The sequence below is a fragment of the Dromaius novaehollandiae genome, chromosome 3 (assembly GCF_036370855.1).
Source record: "Dromaius novaehollandiae isolate bDroNov1 chromosome 3, bDroNov1.hap1, whole genome shotgun sequence".
Classification (NCBI taxonomy): Eukaryota; Metazoa; Chordata; class Aves; order Casuariiformes; family Dromaiidae; genus Dromaius; species Dromaius novaehollandiae.
Window position 1 is genome coordinate 69429740 of NC_088100.1, and position 21541 is coordinate 69451280.

The following is a 21541-nucleotide window of genomic DNA, read 5'->3' on the forward strand; positions in this document are numbered from 1 at the left end:
AGCAGTCCCAAATCACAGCTATAAGAACAGAAATCATTTAAATTCTTTTCATAACCAATCGCCAGAGCACAGAGTATACACTACTTTCTAAATCTACTGTGGTGTTTTTTTCTTTTTTGAACTCTACTTTTATTGGAGAAATCAAAAGGGCCAGACAAAGAGCTCTGACAGTAATAGGCACCCTCCAACAGAAAGATGGCAATCAATTACAAACCATTTGCAGAAATTGCAGAGCTGTGGCAGACTCATTTACAGCTGCAGTTCAAGTCTGACTGCCTTTGACTGCCAAACCACCTTCCCCTTGCACTTAGGAAACTAGGACAGCTTCAGCTAGTTTTTAACAAAATGACACAAGCAGACCTGCACGCCAACCCAAGAACTGCACTGCAATATGGGATGGGCAGTTACTTCAACAAATTGTGCACAATCTACTAATACTGACAGATGTGACAGATTTGAGAATGGAGAGAGACCAGGGAACGGACCTGTCTGTTTTCCCCTCTTTCTTTTGGGACTGCAATTGCAGCACATAATTTATAGTATCAGAGTAGTGCATTCAGAGCAATAACTACTGTAAATTATTGTTCTCTGTGTATTTAAATATCGCCGAGCTCTCCCTAATTTTCTAGCATCTGGTATATTTGACACAGACAACTAGGAATGACTTTGGCAAACAAATCCTTGGTTTTTCTACTAAAGCAAAGCTAAAGTACAAAAATCTCTCCCCCTCCAGCAGGATAGGAGCTCAGTCACGTATGTCCTTGCTGTGTGCTCGAGACGGTACGCAGCCGGGCAAGCGGGTGCCCTGAGGCCAAGGAAGGGCCCCGCCGGACCCTTGCTGACCGCGGGATTGCCTCAGGCGGCCAGTGGCAAGGTCCTCCTATGCTGAGTCTAGGACTGATCTATGCTGGGTCCTCATGAAGAGGGATGCTTTGACCCCAGAATATAACATAAAACAGGACAGTACAGAAATCTACATCACCCCTTCCAAAGGAACAAGGTGTTTGGAGGGGACAAATCCAGGTTACACTTTACTGGCTGCAAAGACTGTGGAGCGTAACCAGTCCATAACATAGTATAGAGATTACCTCTGTGGGAACCCCCTGATGGGCTAAAGGTCCACAGTCACTGGGGAAACCACATACGGGCACCTATATTGGACTGAAGGAGATTAAAGAAAAATTCCAAAAGCAGAAGAGGATCCGCTCCTCTGGGTATGTATGGCACAATCTATCTTCTTCATTCTGGTCTTCACAGTTTTTACATTTTACCATATGTCTTTTATCTGATTATCTTGTACAGCCCAGTGCAAATGGTAATATACTCCAGAACCATAAAAACTGTAACTTAATTTCTGTGAGCCACTTAGTGCAACACAAGTGTTACCACATATCTGCTTGGAGACGCAACCAACTCATCAACAGAAGTAACAAAAACATATCCTTTGTCAAAATGTTAACGTCTAGTAAAACCACAGCCACAGACACGAAAACATTATCCATGCCAGTATTTGTGTGGGACAAGACAGTATGTGCCTGAATTGGATACAGGTTACAATTTGATGAACTTACTCTCCGAGCAGTAAGGACAAAAAACTGCCATTTCGAGAGCAATGCTTTTGAAAGTGGACACTAATTTGGGGGGTCCCTGCCTCTGTCTCCAAAGTCCTGATCTAAGGAAGTTCTGAGCTTCCATTACTCCAGCTGAAGCTAAATGGTAACTGCAGATGCATAAAGGTTCTTCAAATTAGACTGCCCCAATCACTGGGCACTCAAACCCTGAGCTGCTCAAAGTCTGTAGTCCAATCAAAATTTATTGACGTTAAGTCAGTGTTGCTATGTCACTGCAGTCTTAATATCATTAATGACAAGCTTAAAATCTTAACAACAAGCTCAAAAAGTATCACCAAAAAGAAAACCAACTAAACTGAAACAGTTAAAAAGCAGCAGCAGTTCTACTGTTCTGTCAAGAACTAGGTTCAAGCAGCACATACGGATGAATTTGACAGTCTCCACCTACTTGTCATCAGCCCCTATCACAATTCTGTTGGAGATGCAGCAGCTGGTCCTCAGATGCTGACCTGCCAGACTGACCTCAGGTTAATAAAACACTAAGCGCAGCTATAAATATGCATTTAAATTTTTTACCAAATTTGTGCCATATATTAACTCTCTCCCACAAAATGCAGAGTGTTAACAGTAAGACAACACTGTCTTGTTAGTTACAATGATTGTTACATCAAGCATGTTCTTACCCTGAAAGGTGGATCAGTCTTTTCCCTGTGCGGTACTTGGTACAGAGTGCCATCAGTACTGCTCCTTTTCAAGCTGGCTGTGACATCAGGCACATTACTGAAATCTGCATTTGAAAGAAAACAAATAATTTAGAGGGTTACAGAACAGGAACAGGAAAAGTATTTGCTTTTATTTTTCAAGGTACGATCGAATTGCTATAAGGGGAGGGAAGGAATACAAAATCCTCCCCTCCCCCTAAATATAACATAACAAGAGGTCAGAGCAAAGAGAAACAGTCCAGACTATGCATGGCAACTCTGCTCTCAAAACAGCAGCTGGACATCTAACACCATGTAACACCAACATGAAGCAACCTGCATATTTGATTTACAAAAATAAACCTAACGTTCTTGCTAATGGCGTGCTTTCTAAGGTAGCATTATCTACAATTGGCACAGTCTGTGCCAATTGCTGAGACAACCAATGAGAATAATTAAATGCACTCAGTTTTTCTCCTTGGATAAGCACACTATTCTGTGACATGACTTAGTCCTGAATCCCTTAGAGAGATTTAAAAAGAAAAAGAGAATTTTGCCTTGGAACAAACACCACAGTCCATAATGCTGACAAAATCTTCTCGTCATTACCAGTTTACCAATTTTGCTAAGTTTGGAGTGCATGTACATACTGCCTGGGGCAATCCAAAAACCACAGTAGGTACTGTCCCACTCTACCTATTGACAGATTATAGCAATCAATAGTATTTACATGTAAAGTCAAGATATATTCAACAATGCTGGGCATTTATACAAAGAGTAATAATTTTTCTCTTCCCATCTCAACTGACTACTTAAAAATCTATAGAGATGTTTATACGGAACTTCTGCTTAAAGTCTTAGAAGAGTATTCTTCCGATTTTTGATCTGCAGTATTATCACTCCAAGCAGTTGAAACTCTAAGACAGCCACCAAAAACCTAATAAGGATTAGTAATAAATTAATAAATTTAGTAATAAATTAAGGGCTTTTTAATTTGCTGCTTTGTTTTCTAGTTTCTAAGCCTCCATGGCATAATTCACATCACATTTTCAAACTTCCTCTCAACACCTACAAATGCTAGACTTATTTTTAAGTGAAAACTGAGACTTTTCATTTAATCACTGACTCCAGAAACTGAGGCTGTTATTGAAACAAATATCGCTTGCCTTGCAGTCAAATCATGAGAGCTAGCAGTAATAAAATTGTGAAGGGCAACAGTATCTCACCACCTGGGTGTTTAAACCCTGAAGCAGGGCTTTTTTGTTCTGCTTTGATTTTTAATCTGAGGCAGTTGTTGTTTCCTCTCCATCCTGTTGATTTGATGGAGAGCTACCAACCGAATTTCCCTTTCCCAGCTAGCTCAGAGATCGCTCCGCAGTCGGCTGCCCAACCTCAGCGTTCCACTCTGCAAATCTGGCCAAGGACAGGGCAGCAGGGTGCTGGTCTCCTGTCCCTGCAGGACAGAAGCAGCTCCTGTCAGCAAAAATTCACAAACGTGGACCACAGTGGAGAAGGAAATGGGTATTTTAGGGCAGAAAAGGGCACTTTATAGCCAGTGAAGAGCCTTCCTGGGAAGACAAAACATGGCAGAGAGATTAGCACTTCACAGGAAAGCCACAGAGAAAGAAACAAGTGTTGCTTTCTCCCCGTGGATGATGGGAGGAAGTAACTCAATATGATGTCATCTTGATAATCTCTTTTTCCATGTGTTACTAAGGTCAAGTTTAGCATCAAGGTTGACACTTTTCCACCCAGATGCCACAGGCTTGATTACTCCATCCTTTACCTATCCATTTGTGCCTTTTCCTCCTAGGGTGAGGTGTGGCTCCAGATACCTCAGCGTAAATGTAACAGTCAATACTCCAAGAGTTACCACCTTTGCAGAAATATCATATTTTACACAACCCTCCCAAACAGCCACCCATCATCTTTAAGGACTTAACAAGCAGTGCACCCTTTCCATTGATTTTATTTATGCTTTTATCCTTCTTTCTCCGCCATGCCTGAATAATTTTCAGCTGGTCTCATGACTTTTAAATTTGTTTTGATCCCCTCTTCTGTATATGGGTCCACATGAATGTCTATTGACTTCCACCACTGTCAACCCTTTGGTTCACAAAAGGTGAGCCAACCCCTAAAAACATTCATTAGCTTTTAAATAAGGTATTCTCTCAGGAGTGAGGCAATGCCAAGGATGTTGTTTCTCCTTTTGTACTCCCTTTACTTGCCTCCTGGATTCTAATACACTTCTTGTTCCTCCCACCTCCAACCAATCTGCACCTAAGATCGATTTCACAGTAGCATAAAGGATCTAAAATTTGATTTCAGGTAACTATCTAATGAAAAGAAAACTATGTCTTTCCCCCGATTTTACAAAGTGGCCATTAAACTGATTAGTCCTTTAAAAAACAAGAAGTAAAATTAACTTAGGTAAGCAATAACAAAAAGGTATAAATGTGAGAGAACATAAATAAGGGAAAACAATCAGCAGATAACACGAATAGAACAAATCAGGAAAATGACACCCAAAGCAGACAAACAATGTATTATATCACTTTGTCCAGATGATCTATCTTTTCCTCCCTTCACCCTCATCTTTGTTTTTAATTTGTAGTCTATAGGACTGTCAGAGGTAGGTCTATATTGTCTTGTATATTTTTATAGTATTTGCTATTGGCACAATCTGTTTCTCATTGTAGTTAGGGCAACCAACAATAAATGTCATTTTAAATAGTAGTAACTAAAAAAGTGATACGGAAGAGATCCAAGGTGAAAAATGACATCCTACTGCATGTTGTATGCCAAACTAACACTGGGAAGGAAGGAAGGAAGGAAGAATGGCTTGTTGATCAGCTTAGCATCCACATCCTGTCTCCCTTTCCTCCTTTTACTATGAAAGCAGATTTCCTTGCTCTTTTAAGCCATCAAAACTATTCCCAAAGAGCAGAGAGTCATCAACATCAGCTGCATAGACAAAAACCACACATCTCCATTGCTCATTCTCTAACCCATGCAAAGAAAATGAATATTACGTTAGAGAAAGAGCAGTTTCAAATGCAAGGCCTAAGGACATGACCACAACAGCAAGTTTAGTACGGAAATTCTCACTACTTGTAGTACTAAATGGAAGAGGAATGACAAAACAAACCATACAAACTGTTTGCTTTAAACATTCAGATTTGGTTTTAGCTCTACAAGTGGATTTGTACTAAAAAAGATGATCTGAAGTAGTGATGTGAAACTGTTATCTTATAAGCCTGGACAATCACTATCCTTTCAAGCAAAAACTAGAACTTAAACTATAAAGGGTGCCTACAGAATTAAGAGAAATGTCACAGCCATGAGAGTACAGAAATCATTTCAGTATCTAACATGCTGGATCTTTGCTGGAAATGACTGCAGAAAAAGTATGAAAGTGGATATACATTCCTAAAAATCATCGAAATGCTATGTTAAATCAGCAATTCTTGACAATTTTTTTTCTCCAACAACCTCTAATGTTACTTACCTCACTACAATTACATTACTGACCAGTTGAAGAGAACATCAACTACTTTGCTTGGAAATATATTGTCTGAGCATAGCAATATCTGGCATAGTAGTGATGAGTATACCATGACTAGGTCTGTCTGTACAGCTCCACATTACATTTATCTTATCAATATACTTGTGACAATTCTATCTAGAAGAAAAAAGGGACTGAAAATGTTGGGTTATACAAAACTTGGTTTAAATCTTGTAATGTAATTTTTCTCTACTACAGCACACATCTTTGAATGCACACCTCCCTATTGTTCATACACACACAGAGTCAGTTTAAATGTATATGACTTCCATCTGGGAAGGACAGGAACTTCAGAAGCAGATGGCTTCTTTTTATTAAAGCAAACAGCAGTTTCCTTACACTAAAATACAATGCCAGCTTGTTCCTAGCCAGGAGAGTAGCAGCCTCCCATATATGCTAAAACTCTCAGGGAAGCACAGGGGCAAAAAGCCACTGTGTGAAAAGCTTAACTACATCACAGTAAATGTGTACCAAACTTTATGCTTCGTTTCTAGTAACGAATGGCAAAGAACTAAGAACCCACTCAGCACCTTCAAGTAGCTAAACCCTCACCAGGGGAAAAAAGGTGTGGAGCATGCTTCAGGATCTGGACCAATAAATGCAAATGTTCTGATGAGTTTCCTCCCTAATGACATTACTTCTGCTCTGTTGTGTCTTGCTGGCAGGCAGATACATGATTCACAATCCTTGAAGAGAAATGATAATGTAGCCACTAAAACTGAGAGAAAGGATACTTCCTAAGTCATGCTCCTCACTACTAGTTATTCAGTTAAAAAGTGGGCACAGATGGGAGAGTCGGTGAGAAAGACAAATACACACAGTACATCCAAGAGCTCTGAATGCCTACAGGAACGTCTTGCATCTTGGAAGTGATATGATACATGTACAACTGGTCAATAGGGAAGTTATTCAAATGTTTGCAAGTGAGGAGGTACAACGGAAACACATCCTCTAACAGATGTGTGAGACAACAGTAATCTGTGCTACAATCGTGGCCAAGAAACCAAAGGAAATCAACTGGAATACATCAATATCAACCATTCAGCAATTCATTTACCATAAGGAAGCCATCAACAAATGAAAATGTCACTTATCTTCTTTTTCTGTTTAATTAAAGAAGAAGCCTTAATTACTTTCTAGTCTGTGCTGCTCTTACCACTCACTGCAAACAAAGGGAAAAATTATCATGAGGAGCAAGTAGCAGCTAAGAATTTTGTTTCTTTTATAATTCTTTAGGAGTTCTGTTTTATGTTTTTCTCACCAATTTCAAAAATGTCAAATACTCATCACAGGCATATTAAGTGTTATCAAATGTCAAGCACCCTCTCTTTCAAAGTACAAAAAGAAGATGTGTTTCCACCTGCCACTCTACTGAACAATAAATTGGATAAAAAATTCTTTCTAGCTCTATACGAGCAGACAACACAGCAAAATTAGATGTACCCAGTCTCTCCCTCCAAGACAAATTAAAAGTGCTCCAGAGGCATAATTTTCAGCTTTGGGCAGCAGCAGCAGCAGTTCTGTGCATCGCTTGATGAATATATTCAGCAAGTAAAGAGGCACTTTGACAGGTACAGGCAGTCCTGACTTTGGTAAAAATGTAGTGACTACACCAAGGTGGAAAATAAGTTTTCCATTCTGTGACATTTCTGAGATTTCAAGAATTGCTGGCTTAGTATCAGAATTAAACCATGTCCTTTTACATTGTGTTATTGGGGTTTTTTTTCCAAAAATTCTGAGAAAGAGACACAACAGAGCAAAAAGAAATAGCTTGATGTCAGAATATTTATCCATGATGTAGGAAAGAGAGATGAAGTCTCCTGCTCTGTCAGATTCAGAGAAGGAAACTAAACCTGAGTCTCTGTTGTCTAAGGTAAATGGTTTGATTAATAGCTGATAGCTGCCAAGATAAGACTCCTTCCTGGTATCCCCAATTCCACCTGTTCCACTTAATGTAGCATCGAACATTCATTACAACAAAGAGGTTCAGACTCCAAAGCTCATGGTAAAGCTAGTCCCATAGGATGTGAGTAACCCAGTTCAAATCTTTCTACCAATATCTGAACATACATACAAAGCAGAATAGCTTCAACAGAGAGAGGCAGGATAGCAATTACTGATTAAAAAACAACCCAGTTTGCAGTGGGTGCAAACTGAGATCTACTCACACACAGCAGAGGACTAGACTTTCTTCATCCCATAGCACCTAAAAATTGGCATATGAAATTGAAATTCAGGAGCAAGGATGATAAATGATCCACAGATGATGGGGAAGGGAGGATGATGTTATGCATCCAGTCGAATAACAAACACCTAGGCTTAAAAAACAAATGAGGACATGGCGGGAATCTGACCTAAGAAACTACAGCTCTATTAGTATGACTTAGTAACATAAGGCTTTCAATCAAATGTTCAAGGAAAACATAAAGACATGGAGATAAATGGAAAATGATATACATGTAGTATAGGTATCCTGAAAAGACTGTGTCAAACTAACCTGACTTTGATGAGATATATATATATATATATTCTTTAAATATAAAGACCACAGGGTATATCTAATCTTCCTGAACCTTACCAAAAAGAAAAGAAAAAATCCTATAATAGCCCAAGGGAAATTATTAGCTGAAACGAAAAAGACAAAAATTAAAACAAAGTGGAACTGGCTAGCAGGGAAGATAACAATAGTTTAGTCTGAAAAAACTGCTAGGCCTGGAAGAGGATAACAGTAGCTTTTGTCCAAGGTAGGTTTGGGGACCAATTTTACTTAATATTTTCATTATTTGTCTCAGCAAAGAAAATACAGTAGGAAGGGCACTGATTAAATATGCTGATCATTCAAAATTAATACATACCATTAATTAAGAGCATAACTGGACTATCATAAAACAGATATAGGATGATCTTGAAGATGGAGCCACAGTCCCAAGACGAAATTCAATAGAACAATGTTTCAGGGTGTAATACAAGCAATTAACTCTATAAGCTGTGGCTTATCAGTTAGAAACACAAAAGGAAGAAAAGTATGGAGAAGTGGGTAAAATGGACCGTTCTGAGCTAAACCTGCCTAAGCAAAGGTCAAAGCTGGCACAGGCCAATTAGTTAGAAAACTGGCCAGGAATATGTCTACGCTGGTAATCAGAAGACTGGCTTAGACCAATTACGAGAGCCTTGGTCTAGTTTGTAAAAGAGGGATACCCAGATCTCTGATCAGAGTACTTGACGGTATTTTTAAACAGTGGTATTCTCTGATGATTTTAGATAGATGTTGCAAAACAGCAGTAAACTGGATGGAAACTTACTTCTTTGAAGCTAATATGAATTTTATATTATGATCCATAATTATGTGGAATTAGGAGCTCAAGTCCATCCTCAAGGAAGGAATGCATTCAGAATTTTCACTAACTCCCTAGTGCTCTAGATACTGCCAATAACACATAACATAGCCAATCTTTAGCATGTAGGATATTTTTTTCTCTGTAGATTCTTCCATTACAAAGAGTTTCCATAACATGGAAATCGGAAATTACGTTTGGGTAATGAGGTTAAGCCAGGTGTATGGAAAGCAGCATTTTTCATTGTTGTGTGAATTCTCCATGCTGATCAGTAAACTATGACAAGCCTGCAGTACCCATTTCTTCTAGCTGGTATTACTATCAAGAGAAAAGTAAGTTTCCAAGAGATCATAACAAATGTTTCTAAAATCCCTGGAGCAAGTAATACTAAGGTCTGAGCCAAATCTCAGAAAGGTGCAAGCCTTGGTGGTCTTAATTCCTTTAGACTTACTGAAAACCAGGGAGTGGCAGATAAAGCATTTCAACATTGCCTGCAGACAAGAAATATCAGTGTGGTGAACTCTAACAATGTCTCCCTTGGAGACTCGTACTCTTATTTAACTTCAGTTAAATAGTTCAGCCTGGCAGATTGCATGCATGTGTTTACTTTTCTTGCTTCAATAAAACTAAGTATATTTACAGTTTTCAACAGTATCTAATCTTTTGCAATGAAATTGAAGAAAACGGGCATATAAGCACCCCCTTCTGTATTCTTCTCCTTTCTGACTTCAAGAAAAATCTTTTAAAAAGTAGCCACTGATCAGAAAGAATCTACAGAATGGCTTTCAAGAGTCATTCTTATAATCTTTAAGGAAGATACCAATTTTCCCAAGAGGGTTACAAAACATCCTCGGTTCACTGATCTGGTTTTGAAGAATTCATTACTCTTGCTTACGACAGGATCAGACCTTTCCATTCTTTGGTTCGGGTCACCTGATTCCCCAGGACAGAACCCAGGCTGTCTGTGCAGCCGTTCTGATTTCTGTTTAGGCTTCACAGAGCAACTACAGCTAGGAAGGAGAAAAACAAGAGTGTGCTGGGAGAAGAGGGCAGACTCCTGTGAAAAACTCAGTAGACAATTTGGCTGTAGTAACTGTTCAACAATTGCCATTTGTGCTGGAGAAATTGCTAGTAAAAGTAAGGAAGGTCTAGATAATGAGGTGGATGGGTAAAGCTAGGTAGAAAGGTTTAGTAGAGCTGTGATGCAAGAGCCTAAGAGGAGACTGGAGCTGCAACTAGTTGAACCCAGAGCTTCCATCATGAAGGAAGGAAGTCTGGAAGGACCCAGAGTCTGGATGCAGACTGTTCTTTAAGAAAGACCTCATGTGGAAGCAAATTATTTGCTCCCTAAGCCTTCTTTGGCTATAGAAGGATGACTATAATGTTAGTGATAAATCATCTGGAAAAAAAATCAGAGCCTGTAACACAGCAATGGTCCAGCTCAAATGACATGCAGAGAGCTAATTTCCACCTAGAACGACAGCACTGAGAAGACCTACTTTACCTCAATTTGTTAATTTATTTCCTTTGCACATCACAGCAGGAAAAAAAATTTTTTCTTCACTCTTCTATCCCATCAGTACAAGACTCGATATATGAAAAACAACTTGCTACAGATAGTGCTTATTTGTGGTGAGAGTTTACATCTACATCTGAACTCTAAACGAAAAGCTTTCTCCATGCAGTTTCTGCACTAAGGATGCAGATCCAAGGCAAGGCAGGTAAGCAAGCAAGCTACTTGCAGCCAGGTATGTGAAATATCCCTTGAAATATGTCATGTCCTCCACCACTTCCAGCTGAAAGCCAAAGCAATTTTTTGCAGCTTTCGCTGAAGTTTGAATCTGGGCAAATGACATAGATAACATGGATCCTAAGTGTAGATTCTTACTAATCTCCAGTTAAATTTTACAGAATTAGGGGGAGGCTCATGTCAGCTCATTTTAGTGATTTTAAGTAGAATTTAGGCAATCTTTTAACTATTGCGGTGTCAGTTCATTTTTTTTCCCTCAGTTGGTACTCATAGGCAAGTATTACCACTTATGCACTCAAACTCCCATGCAGAACTAAATTCAAAACAATCTGTAGGCAATAACTGTGAAGCTATTCCTATTTCACTGGTATTTTGCAGTGGTTTATAGCTCTTATGCTACTTTGAACAGGAGTTCAAAAGTAGTAAAATACTAAATTCATGACCAATTCAAGACTTCTTCCTCCTTCTGTCTACGAAATTTTCGAGGGATTTTTTTTTTTTTTGACCTAACAACAGAAACTGATTAGCTCAAATTCTCATTGCTAAATTAACCTGACTTAAGTCTATTATTGGTAAACTACAGAGAAGCTCCAGTTTCTAGAAAACTAAAACTAACCATGTCAGAGAAACACACTAGAAAACCATTCAGATGGTTTTTATCTCTGTGAGTCATTTTGGATTTTATCACTTGTTTGTCCTAGTCATTTTGTAGCTTAAGCTGGTAGTGCCTGGAAGGTGCATTCTCTGCTTAGCTTCACAGCTATAACAATTGATTCTTTGGAGTAGCTAAAAACTTCATTCAGAGATTCAAGATGTTAAATCTGGAAAGAAAATTAGAATACAGCTGTCATAACATCAGTCTTCCTAGATAAGGTTCTTAAAAACAGAATTAATAGATGCTTCTCACTGACAAGACTAATTGTTACCAAACAAGAAATGCGGTTACTGGCTAGACAATAAGGTTCCATTCAGAGACTTTCTCGTCCAGATGTTTTGTCTTCAGCGAGCAAACGATCAAACACCAGAAGGTGCTCTATACATATACTGATGGACAGCACAACCAGGCTGCTTCTTTTTATGGATCTAAGAGATCTGCAAGAGTCTGAAATGCTTGGCCAGGACAAGTTTCCTTTGTTCTCATCCTCCAGTGAGGAAAGCGATGCTGCTTCTTTAACCATTTCACGTTTTCTTCTTTAGAAAATGCCAGTATGTTCATGCAAATACTCTTGGATCATACAGCTTGTTTAAGACATGTTGGACCACATGCTGAACAGTGGCTTAGCTCCAATCAACCACCTACTTCTGCAAGTGTGGCTTTCTGTGGGCTGCTTTATGCTCACTTTTCATTAATTTTTTCAAATATCTGCAGAAACATCCATTTTGAAGCTAGAGCAGAATCCTTTAGATCTCTTAGGAGTTCTTTTGTTGGTTAGCTGTTCATCATGAAACAAAGTCATTTGACTCATTTGGTAATTCAGTAATCAATAGGAGATACAAATTAGCAACATAATAGGAAATAGTTGCCCACACTTCTGTAGCAATGCTTGATTACCCCCTGCACCTCAGTGATATGTTTTAATAGGGTTATTTAACTAGCTAAACTTTTTCTGTCCAAGTATCTGCCAGTCAGACAATTGCTCAGGGTTTTCAGTTTTAAGCTTAACACTGCATGCTGACTTCTCAAATTATTTGAATATATTCATTTCTTAAGCACACAGCAAATGCCTTCTTAGATACCATCTCACTGAAGAACAGTTAGCCGTACCTAGTGCAACACACTTCTATTCAGAATTATTCCCATCAACAGAATACTTCAAGCCACTTGCAATATTTTACAGTTACACCAGCTAGACAAGATGGTGGGGGGTTCCAGGGAGGGGGGAAAGAGAGTCTCAAGAAGTCTCAGGAATAGATGGGTGAGCCTCAGCTACAGCTGTACATCCATTCCTTCCAATTTAGATGTTAAAGCAGATCAGAGAGAGCAAAATGGAGAAAAAGAAGAATTCCTCTGTTCTTCCCTTTGCTATGGGGGAAAGGAAGGCAGAGAGACTGCACAGAGGCCCTGGTATTGGAGATGGATGACCAGGATATGGAGAAGGAGAGACAAATGGGAGAGCCTGCGTTGCGGGGTTGATACTTGATGGGTGTCAGCAAGGGCTGCAGCCCACCACTGCTCTCAGGTCCTTCCAGGCTGGTGTTGGAGGATATGCAGGGGTGCTGCCCACAGCCCCTCTCCCAGTTTCTGCTGCTACTGTGGAATTGCTTACATGGGACAGGCTTAGTCCCTTCTCAGGGGTCATCTGAACCTAGGAAAGCTGGGTAACAAATGGAGCTGGCCCTGTGCAAGGTATCAACTGTACCATCTTAGCAGTGCATTTTTTCCTCCATTTCAGATTTACAGGTGCAAAAGTAATGAAGACAGAAGGGAACAAGGGGAAAAGAAGTTGTTACTTCACAGTTTAGCAAGAATTTGTGGCTAGCCTAGACAGTTCGTTTTTATAATTACTCAATCTACGTTACCTCTATGAAACAGAACACCATCTGCTGTTTGGTGTGCTTGAAATTTTGCCAAAGATCCCAGTTTGTATGTGGATGTTTCTAACTTTATCATTATTGATAAATCTCCTTGCTGCCTGTACTGTCACTCTACAGGATTTAGTAGGATGGAGAACATCATGATTTACATCTATGCATTGTCACAGAGCCAGAAGGTGTAACTCCACAGGGTTTGATGGAGTTTATACCAGGAAAAAACAAACTGGCCCACTGACTTCACAAGGACTAAATCATAGGAATATTTAGTGAAACAGAACAGAATGCTCTTTCAGTAGAAAAGCACAACGAAGGTCATTTCCATTTTATAGTATAAACAGTTTTCTAATCTGCAGCATACTCATTTAGCAGGAAGCAAACCAGACAGTTTGTCAAGTGCCAGTAAGAACTCATTAAACCACCACTCTTGGGAAACATTCTGTATTACAAAACATGCAGTAGGCAGCAAGTGCTCCTATGGATCCAGTTTATGAACAGGCAAATGCTTTCTTCGAATTAACATCTACACAACTATAGTCCAAGGTATTGTCAAGGGCCAAAACAATTTTTTTTCGCAGTGACACAAGAGAGCACAGAACCAGGACATTTGCATTAATGGCACAAAAATAACTGGAGTGGAAGCCAATGTAGCACAGTTATCTTTAAATATATCTCTCATCTTTGAGTTCACTTTGACAAAAGACCACATCATATCCTGCCATATTTACCAAACAAGAAATAGCTTCCTGTAAAGCAGTAGGGTAACGAAGTAAATAGAGTAATGAGTGAAAAAAAGAAACCTGACAAAGTCATTGATCATCCAATACATAACCAGTCATGCCACACAGAAAACTACACTGCTACGCTAAAATGCTATACTATTTTTCTAGTGCGTTGCCTCACTCCATGCAAAGCTACCGAGTACCTATTATTAGAGCCAACAGGCAAGTGACAGCAACATGTGCACATTGGTAAAACCAATGCATCTTCCTCACAGATCAGGGCCCACCTCTAAAATGAATGTGGGTATTCTTATGACTAAGGATGCTAAGAAGCAATACTCACCTCTGCAGACTTCAAAATAGTTTTAGGTGGAACAATAAATTTGTTTGATTCCTTGCATACAGAACCTGACTTTGATTGCTCGCATACATATGGCAGTGAAGGCCTAACCCTATAGCAGGGTAAAGAGAACTGAACATAGGAACTGCAGCTAGACAAACAAACAGCATGATTTGGGAAGGATTACAAGTAGAGGTTATTTTAGAAATGTTTTCTAGTTTTGTTTATGAAATGCTTTAAACATTAGATTAAAACATGTTTATGAAATGTTTTATGGGTAATTTTTCACAGATTTACAGAATATCTGGAAAAGGAGTGGCAAACAGTGACAAGCAGAATGGTCAAAGCCTATGCTTCAGGCACAGCTTACAGCTCCTGGAGGCAACAAATTACCATAGCTTCAAGTCTTGTGTCAAGTTTCTCTTAAGAGGAGAAACATGGGTCTTCCTGATACAGCTTGGGTTAGGGCAGGGTATGCTCTTGTGTCACACAAAAAGGCACACACAGTGACATGGATAAAGCTGGTTGGCTGCAGAGCCAATCTGTAACTATCTCCCCTTTTCTCCCTAAATCCATGTACAGCTTTCAATGAGATATGATAGAAGCCGAATAGAACAAAGTTTTCTGGAAAAGCTGTGAGTAGCAATTACATCTTCTAGAGGCACAGAAACCAGCTAGCTGTTCATGTTCATGTAAAACTTATTTGAAATAGGAAGAGCCCTGGAACTGAATACAAACCAATTATTAATATTACTACTACTTCTACTACTACTATTTTTTAAAAGAACTTTAGGCATAGCAAAATTAAACCTGCGGTGAACTGATGTGCTTTGCTTCTGAGCATGTTTACTAAGATTAAAATTAGAAGTGGCTTCTTCCTTGTTAAATAAAAGAGCCACTTCTCATATGAGGGTTCAAACCACAGATCATGTTCCTGAGGCAGTTGCATTTTGCATAAATGTCTCAATTTCAAGTAGACTAGGTGCTGAAGTATCATTGCTCCTCTCCAGCACATCTCATAGCTACTTGTCAGATTGCATGAAGTCTGACTTTCACACTCTGGCTCCAGGCATGTTTTATACAAAGAGAAATAGCTTTATTAGGAGCAACTCAAATAGGCATGTCCCAAGACTACTCTGCCGCCCAGGCATAGGGGTATGCTTCTGAGAGGTGGAAAAGCACAGGGCAAAACCCATAGTCCAAAACTGTTAGCAAGAGGTGCTCTAAGGAAAGGTCAGCCGAAAAACAGCTTGCTGCCACTGAAAGTAACTCACCTTTCATCCACCTCTGCCCCCATAAACCTTGCTGCTCCCAGCTGCAGGCTCCTGCTGCTTACCTGGCTCTGCCCCTTGTCAGACCTCTGCATCAGCCAGTTCAAGTCACTGAGTTTGCAGGAAAGTGGGGGAAAAAACAAACCAAAAAAAAAGAAAAAAAAAAGAATTTTCTCCTGAACTAGTGGGTTTGATTGCTTCATCGAGGGCTCCATCAAGTGCTAAGGCCAGCACAGGGGAGGGACCAGCGCTGCATGGCTGGAAGGAAGGGCTAGCAGAAAAGGTACAGAAGAGGAGGAGCAAGCCTTCCCCTTGTCTGTAGCAGCAGACTATGAGATTGCCTTCACTGTTTATGGACCACACCTCTAGAAAGACAGGCAAGATAAGAACATAGATCTCTCACAGAAGATACATGCCCTACACCAAAGATAAGCAGCACAAGAGAGAGTGAAGAAATAATTTGTCTTTTTTTTTCATTCTCCATTTTTTTAAAAATAATTCCTTTGCAATTTAGTTCCCCAACCCTCCCAAATGAAAACTTATCCTCATGGAAACTACCATCCCCTGCCCCTGCCCCCTTTTTTTTAATGCACTGAAAACTATTTACAAGTTAGGGTTGATTTCAACAGTATCAGCTAACCAGAAATGACAGCTTTTTTGGCAAACAAAGTACTTGCTGGGAAAAAAAAAAAAAAAGGTCCAACTCTGACAGCAGCTCACATACTATAAATTGCTCTGCAATGAGTTTTCACACCTACTAATGCTTGCTTCTACCTCCTGCCTCAGCACTCTATAGATATATCATTATACACATGGAGCTGCCCTAAAATTATGGTATTCAATTCTTGTCCCTTCTCTGCTGTTTATTCTTCAACCATCCATACCATCTTAAAATGAGGCATCTTTTTCCTCCACAGTTGTAAGAATTCCACCTCAATTCACTCATTTGTACTAAATCTATGCAAATATTTGTTTAATTTCCTTAGCACTGGAACTCAGAGCAAATTGCTCTGTTAATTGGTTTTCCACATTCATGAGTGTAGCTTTAAAAGTGTTTCATCTTATTGCTTTTCCAGGATAAGCTTATTACTAGCCAAGTGGCTAAGCAGCAAGCACATAGTCTTGCCATGTGGGAGGTCAAATTATATGACCACAGCAGCAACAGAAGTCCAACATACAGCCACAAGGGTATGGCAACCTCTTGGGGAAAATGAATCATTCTTCCAAAAAATTCCCTGGGAGTGATATTTAGGAGTGGCAGTTAGTGGCTTTGGAGAAAGTCAATCACTTCTCTTCTGTATGGTAAAAGCTGCCAAAGTTTGGCACAAGGTACAATTGGACATTCTTAATACAGGAGAATAGGTGGGAAAAGGCATTCAGAGTTATGCTAAGCAGTTACAAAACTGTAAACAAATGTAGACAAACTATTACCACCCAAGTTATATAAAGTCAGTGATTTATAGGAAATTCTGTTTTGCTTTTGCCTGGATGTTGCCACTAAGCACCAGATGGGGTATTACCATGTGACCCTCTGAGTTCTAAGAATTTCCATTTTCCAAGCACTTTATTATTTTTAAATTTATTAATCTTCACAGTATTCTGCAAAAGATTAATAGCACCAGTTAATTTTTTAAAAGCAAGGAGGTGACAGCAGAAACATTAAGGTTTTAATTCCAGGTATATACCCTTGATAAAAATTGTGCTTGACTTTTGAAAATCTCCTCCACTGCAGGAACTAGCTAATTTTCAAAAGCACTGCCTTGGAAGCTCAGGCTCAAAATGGACAAACAAACACCAGAAATCATTTTTGAAAACTCTGGTCTTAAAATTGACTCACTCAACTCCACGAAAGGAGACAGAACAGTGTCAACAACTGGATTAGAATTTGAATGTCCCTGGCTCAGATTATTAAATACCTTTTCTTCTTATCTAAAATATTAATTCAAGTTCTGAGTAAGTAAAAGGACATAGAACAGCTAAACCCTCTAAGATTATCTACTAATTCAAAGCAATGCACTTTCTTCTGTTTTCATTTGAACCTGATCAGGTGATCAGAAACTAAGCATCAGTACTTGGCAATTCTGCAAACATCAGTCTTTCTCACAAAGCTTAATTTAGAACAATTTGTTCCCTTTCAGAATAAAATGTATGCCTTAGCTGCTTTTAAGCAGAAAAGCAAACACGCTATGTCCTTCTATCCACTAATGCTTAGAGTATAATACATACTCCAGTAATTTCCTATTATAATGGAATATTTGCACAGGTTGCAAATTTATCCCTGAGGAATGATGAATCTAGTGAATGGACATATATATTTATTATACTGAATACTCCAGGTAATGCTGGCCTATGATGTCAAGCCAACAAGCTGAATAATGGCCCTGGTATAATTATGTAATTAATTGGCTCTATCATAATTTTTGTTTTATGACACTAACTTTTATATGCCAATAGCCAATTTAATGGCATCTGAAATTGAACTAAGGCCCCTGAGAGAGATGCTACTTACTGTATCACAAATCTTGTATTCAGATTTATTTTAATTTCAAAAGATGACCTAATAAAATTGCTTTATAATTAAATCCATTCTAACAACTTCTCCTATGTGATTCTTTTATTCCTCCCTTTTCTAATTATGAAAAAAAATCCAATCAGAAAACACTTGCCACCATAATTATATATAAAAATCAGAGCCCCTTTTTTGTACCTCTTCCTGCCCTCCCTTACACAACAGCAAACTCAGGCCAGCTTTTGGCAGAATTTTACTAGCATCCCCCAGAGGTACAAAGAGGAAACTGCACCTTTTCCATTCAAGAAACTCCAATTAAATCTGGTTATATCACAACTGAAAAATATTCAAGGTGGGGAAAGGAAGAAAAGCAAATCCCCAAATACCTTCTATTTCAGATAGGCATTTACAAGTATTTTAATATTACAAGATGTAACGCTTCAAGCGTTAATCGAAAGGACGCAAAGGCTTTTTTTGAGTTCACCAGGCTAGAGCAATTCCTAGGCAGTGCGTCCTCATCTTTTTGTTGACAAGACTCACTTGAGGAAACTGACAGGGTTTTGCACATAATCAACTGAATCTTGTTCTTTTGCAGTGCTCTGGTGCTGCTGCTCCCCTCTTCCCCTTTCCTCCTGCCCCTGCAACCACTTCTACCTCCTCCTCATCTCTGGGCCTGCCAGTCTTGCCACGCACGAGCTTTCGTAACGCACTCAAACTGCGACTGACAGCTCTAGAGGCCCTCTGGCTCAGAGCCCAAGCTAAGAAGTCCAGGTGGACAGGATCAGCTTTACCCATGGCCATGCCAGCACCTATTTCTAGCTGAGGAGGCATCCCAGCAGCAGGCATCAGCACCTTCCTTGCTGCTGGCAGGTCGCAGGGTGACCCTGTCCTTACCATGCAGGCTTTTGGCATCCTCCCTGCCCGGTGTTCCTTATGTGGAAACCCATCACGATCTCATCCTGACACAGTACACTTAGGATCCATGCTCAATCCAGGCTCAGGACAGGGATACTAGGTTGAGTAAGAGACATGAGCAGATCGCAGCAAAAGAATCATTGTGAAAGCTCATTTAATAGAGGTTCTTCTATACAGTGAATGGCTGCATTAAACTGGAAAACCTTAGAGATAGCAACTCTGAGTTGGAGCAGGGCTAGATGACTCCATTCTGAGGTGATGTTGATTATTATAGTTAAGATGCCCTGAACATACATGGTGCTTCACCATATGTGAAGCATGCTAAATGTACAACCAACTTCTGCCTCTGAAAGACACATCATTTCAGCCACTGATGCCTGGGAAATGGATTAGTGGAAGTACCTGGCATCACACAGCAGTTAAGAGTGCTTGACAATACTGGATGGTGCTGTCGAACGAATTAAAAGCATATAATTTTCCCACAGAAATGATCATATTCTGTTCCACTTCTATTTTCTAGAAAACAATGTAACAACACAAAGATATGAAGTGTAAATGGAGCTTAATACAGTTTGAATTTGGGTTTCTCTCTGATGATGAGAAAAATTTTAAACATGCATGAATTTTAAAAAAAGAAAAAAAATAGCAATATTACAAGTGAGGCGAAAGTAATAAAATTAGCATCAACCTCTTACCATTTGCTGTGTTCTTTTTGAAGTTATCCAGAAACTCTTCCAGGAGCTGTGACTGGTTTGGAGGGGGCAACAAACTTTTTGGGTCCCTGGAAATGTCACCATCTGACCATGAAGCACATAATGGTTGCTGAGCTCCATAATGATTAATTCTCAGTGCGAGCATTACACTTCTCTCTGAAAACAATAACTCCATCTGTGTGAGGTCAAGATCAGACACAACCTCTCCATTTATGCTCAAAATTTCATTGCCTACTCGTAACCCTGGAAGCATGTGCAAGGAAAGAAAAAAAAAGAAGAGAATATAAAATGGAAAGGTCACAAACCAAACCTTATATTGTTTAATTCTTTATTTTTGTTTTTGAATTCAAATAGTCCAATCCTACAATCAATCCATTAGACTTGATAGGAGTTTTACATGTGCCATAATTACAGAATTGGATCTCACGCTTACTTTTGTAGGTGTTATACATGATACTGCAACCAAGTTGTTTCTTTCTATAGCTACTACAGGGTGGGGATGGGAGTAATCTTTAGAAAACACTCAGAGACACCCCTCAACACTCAGAGACACGGAATTCATTTTAAAAGATGGCCTATCAGCACATGCCACAATAACTCAAATTTTGTTATCCCAGTCTGGGGGGCACAAGGAACTAGTCAAGCAGATCAGATCATTCTTGCAAAACTGGAATACTAACAGATGAAATTTTTATCAGCCTTCGAATAAGTCTAAACAGTGGCAACTGCTGTGTCAAGATCAGCAACAACCAAGTGGTCATTTCCCTCAGATACGTGATGAATCTGTTCTGTCTCTGTTTTTCAGAGAACAGAACTGATATGACCCTGCTGTGCAGATGAAGAGAAATACACTTTCTGAGCACCTCAGAAGAGAAAGCTTCCAGCATAGCCTCTCAGAAAAAGTATGCAGGAAACTATTTTGGGGAGGGACGCTACTTTTCACTGCCAGAAAGAGTGGAAGTGATGGGTCTTGGAGACCAACCAAACCCATGAGATGAACAACTTCTCCAGATTGCTTCTCGGTGCAAAAGCATTTGGTTGTATTGCTGAGAACAGAGTTTGTCCCCAAGGGTGAACAAGAATTCTCATCACTGTGTTAAAAGGTTAAGTCAATTACTCTGTGTAAATTATCTTTTCTAGTACCACATACTTTCCATGGTCTTCCGGAAAGAGAGCTATGACTAGTAAAAAACAAGAACCATTTCAGACAGCAATGTTAAAGCTCCTTCACGTTTTGGGAATTAAAAGGGTAATGAAGAACAGTATTACTTACAAATGTGATACATACCTTCCTTGTATGCCAGTCCATCAGTGAGAACATCACTTATAAATATATGAGTGAGGTGCTGATTTTCATCAACTTGAGCTGTGACAGCAAAACCTGAAGTAGAAGAGGTTTAAAGGTAGAGCACAATCAAATAAACTTTATATGAGGTACTTATCATTTTATTTTGCATACTTCGTAGGTTCTGCATAATCAGACAGTTGATACTTGTTACAAAACCACACCCACAGATTATAAAGAAATTACCACATAAAGTCTTAGTCATTGTACAAACAGTTAAAGACTTTTTAACTCCCAGGAAACATCATGATAAGCTGTAAAAAGACACCTCG

The 21541-nt window shown here is 39.3% G+C and overlaps 1 protein-coding gene across 11 annotated transcripts in view; it reads right to left on the reverse strand.

The window, feature by feature from the left end:
• The window catches only part of TIAM2 (TIAM Rac1 associated GEF 2), a 184353-nt gene that overhangs the window by 35935 nt on the left and 126877 nt on the right, over positions 1-21541 (reverse strand). For all 11 annotated transcript variants that reach the window (XM_064509123.1, XM_026122235.2, XM_064509125.1 and 8 more), the window contains 3 exons: positions 21213-21305; positions 19907-20167; positions 2255-2358 (listed from right to left, as the gene is read on the reverse strand). In XM_064509123.1, coding sequence (XP_064365193.1) covers positions 2255-2358; positions 19907-20167; positions 21213-21305 — 458 coding nt within the window. The remainder of the gene's footprint in view (positions 1-2254; positions 2359-19906; positions 20168-21212; positions 21306-21541) is intronic.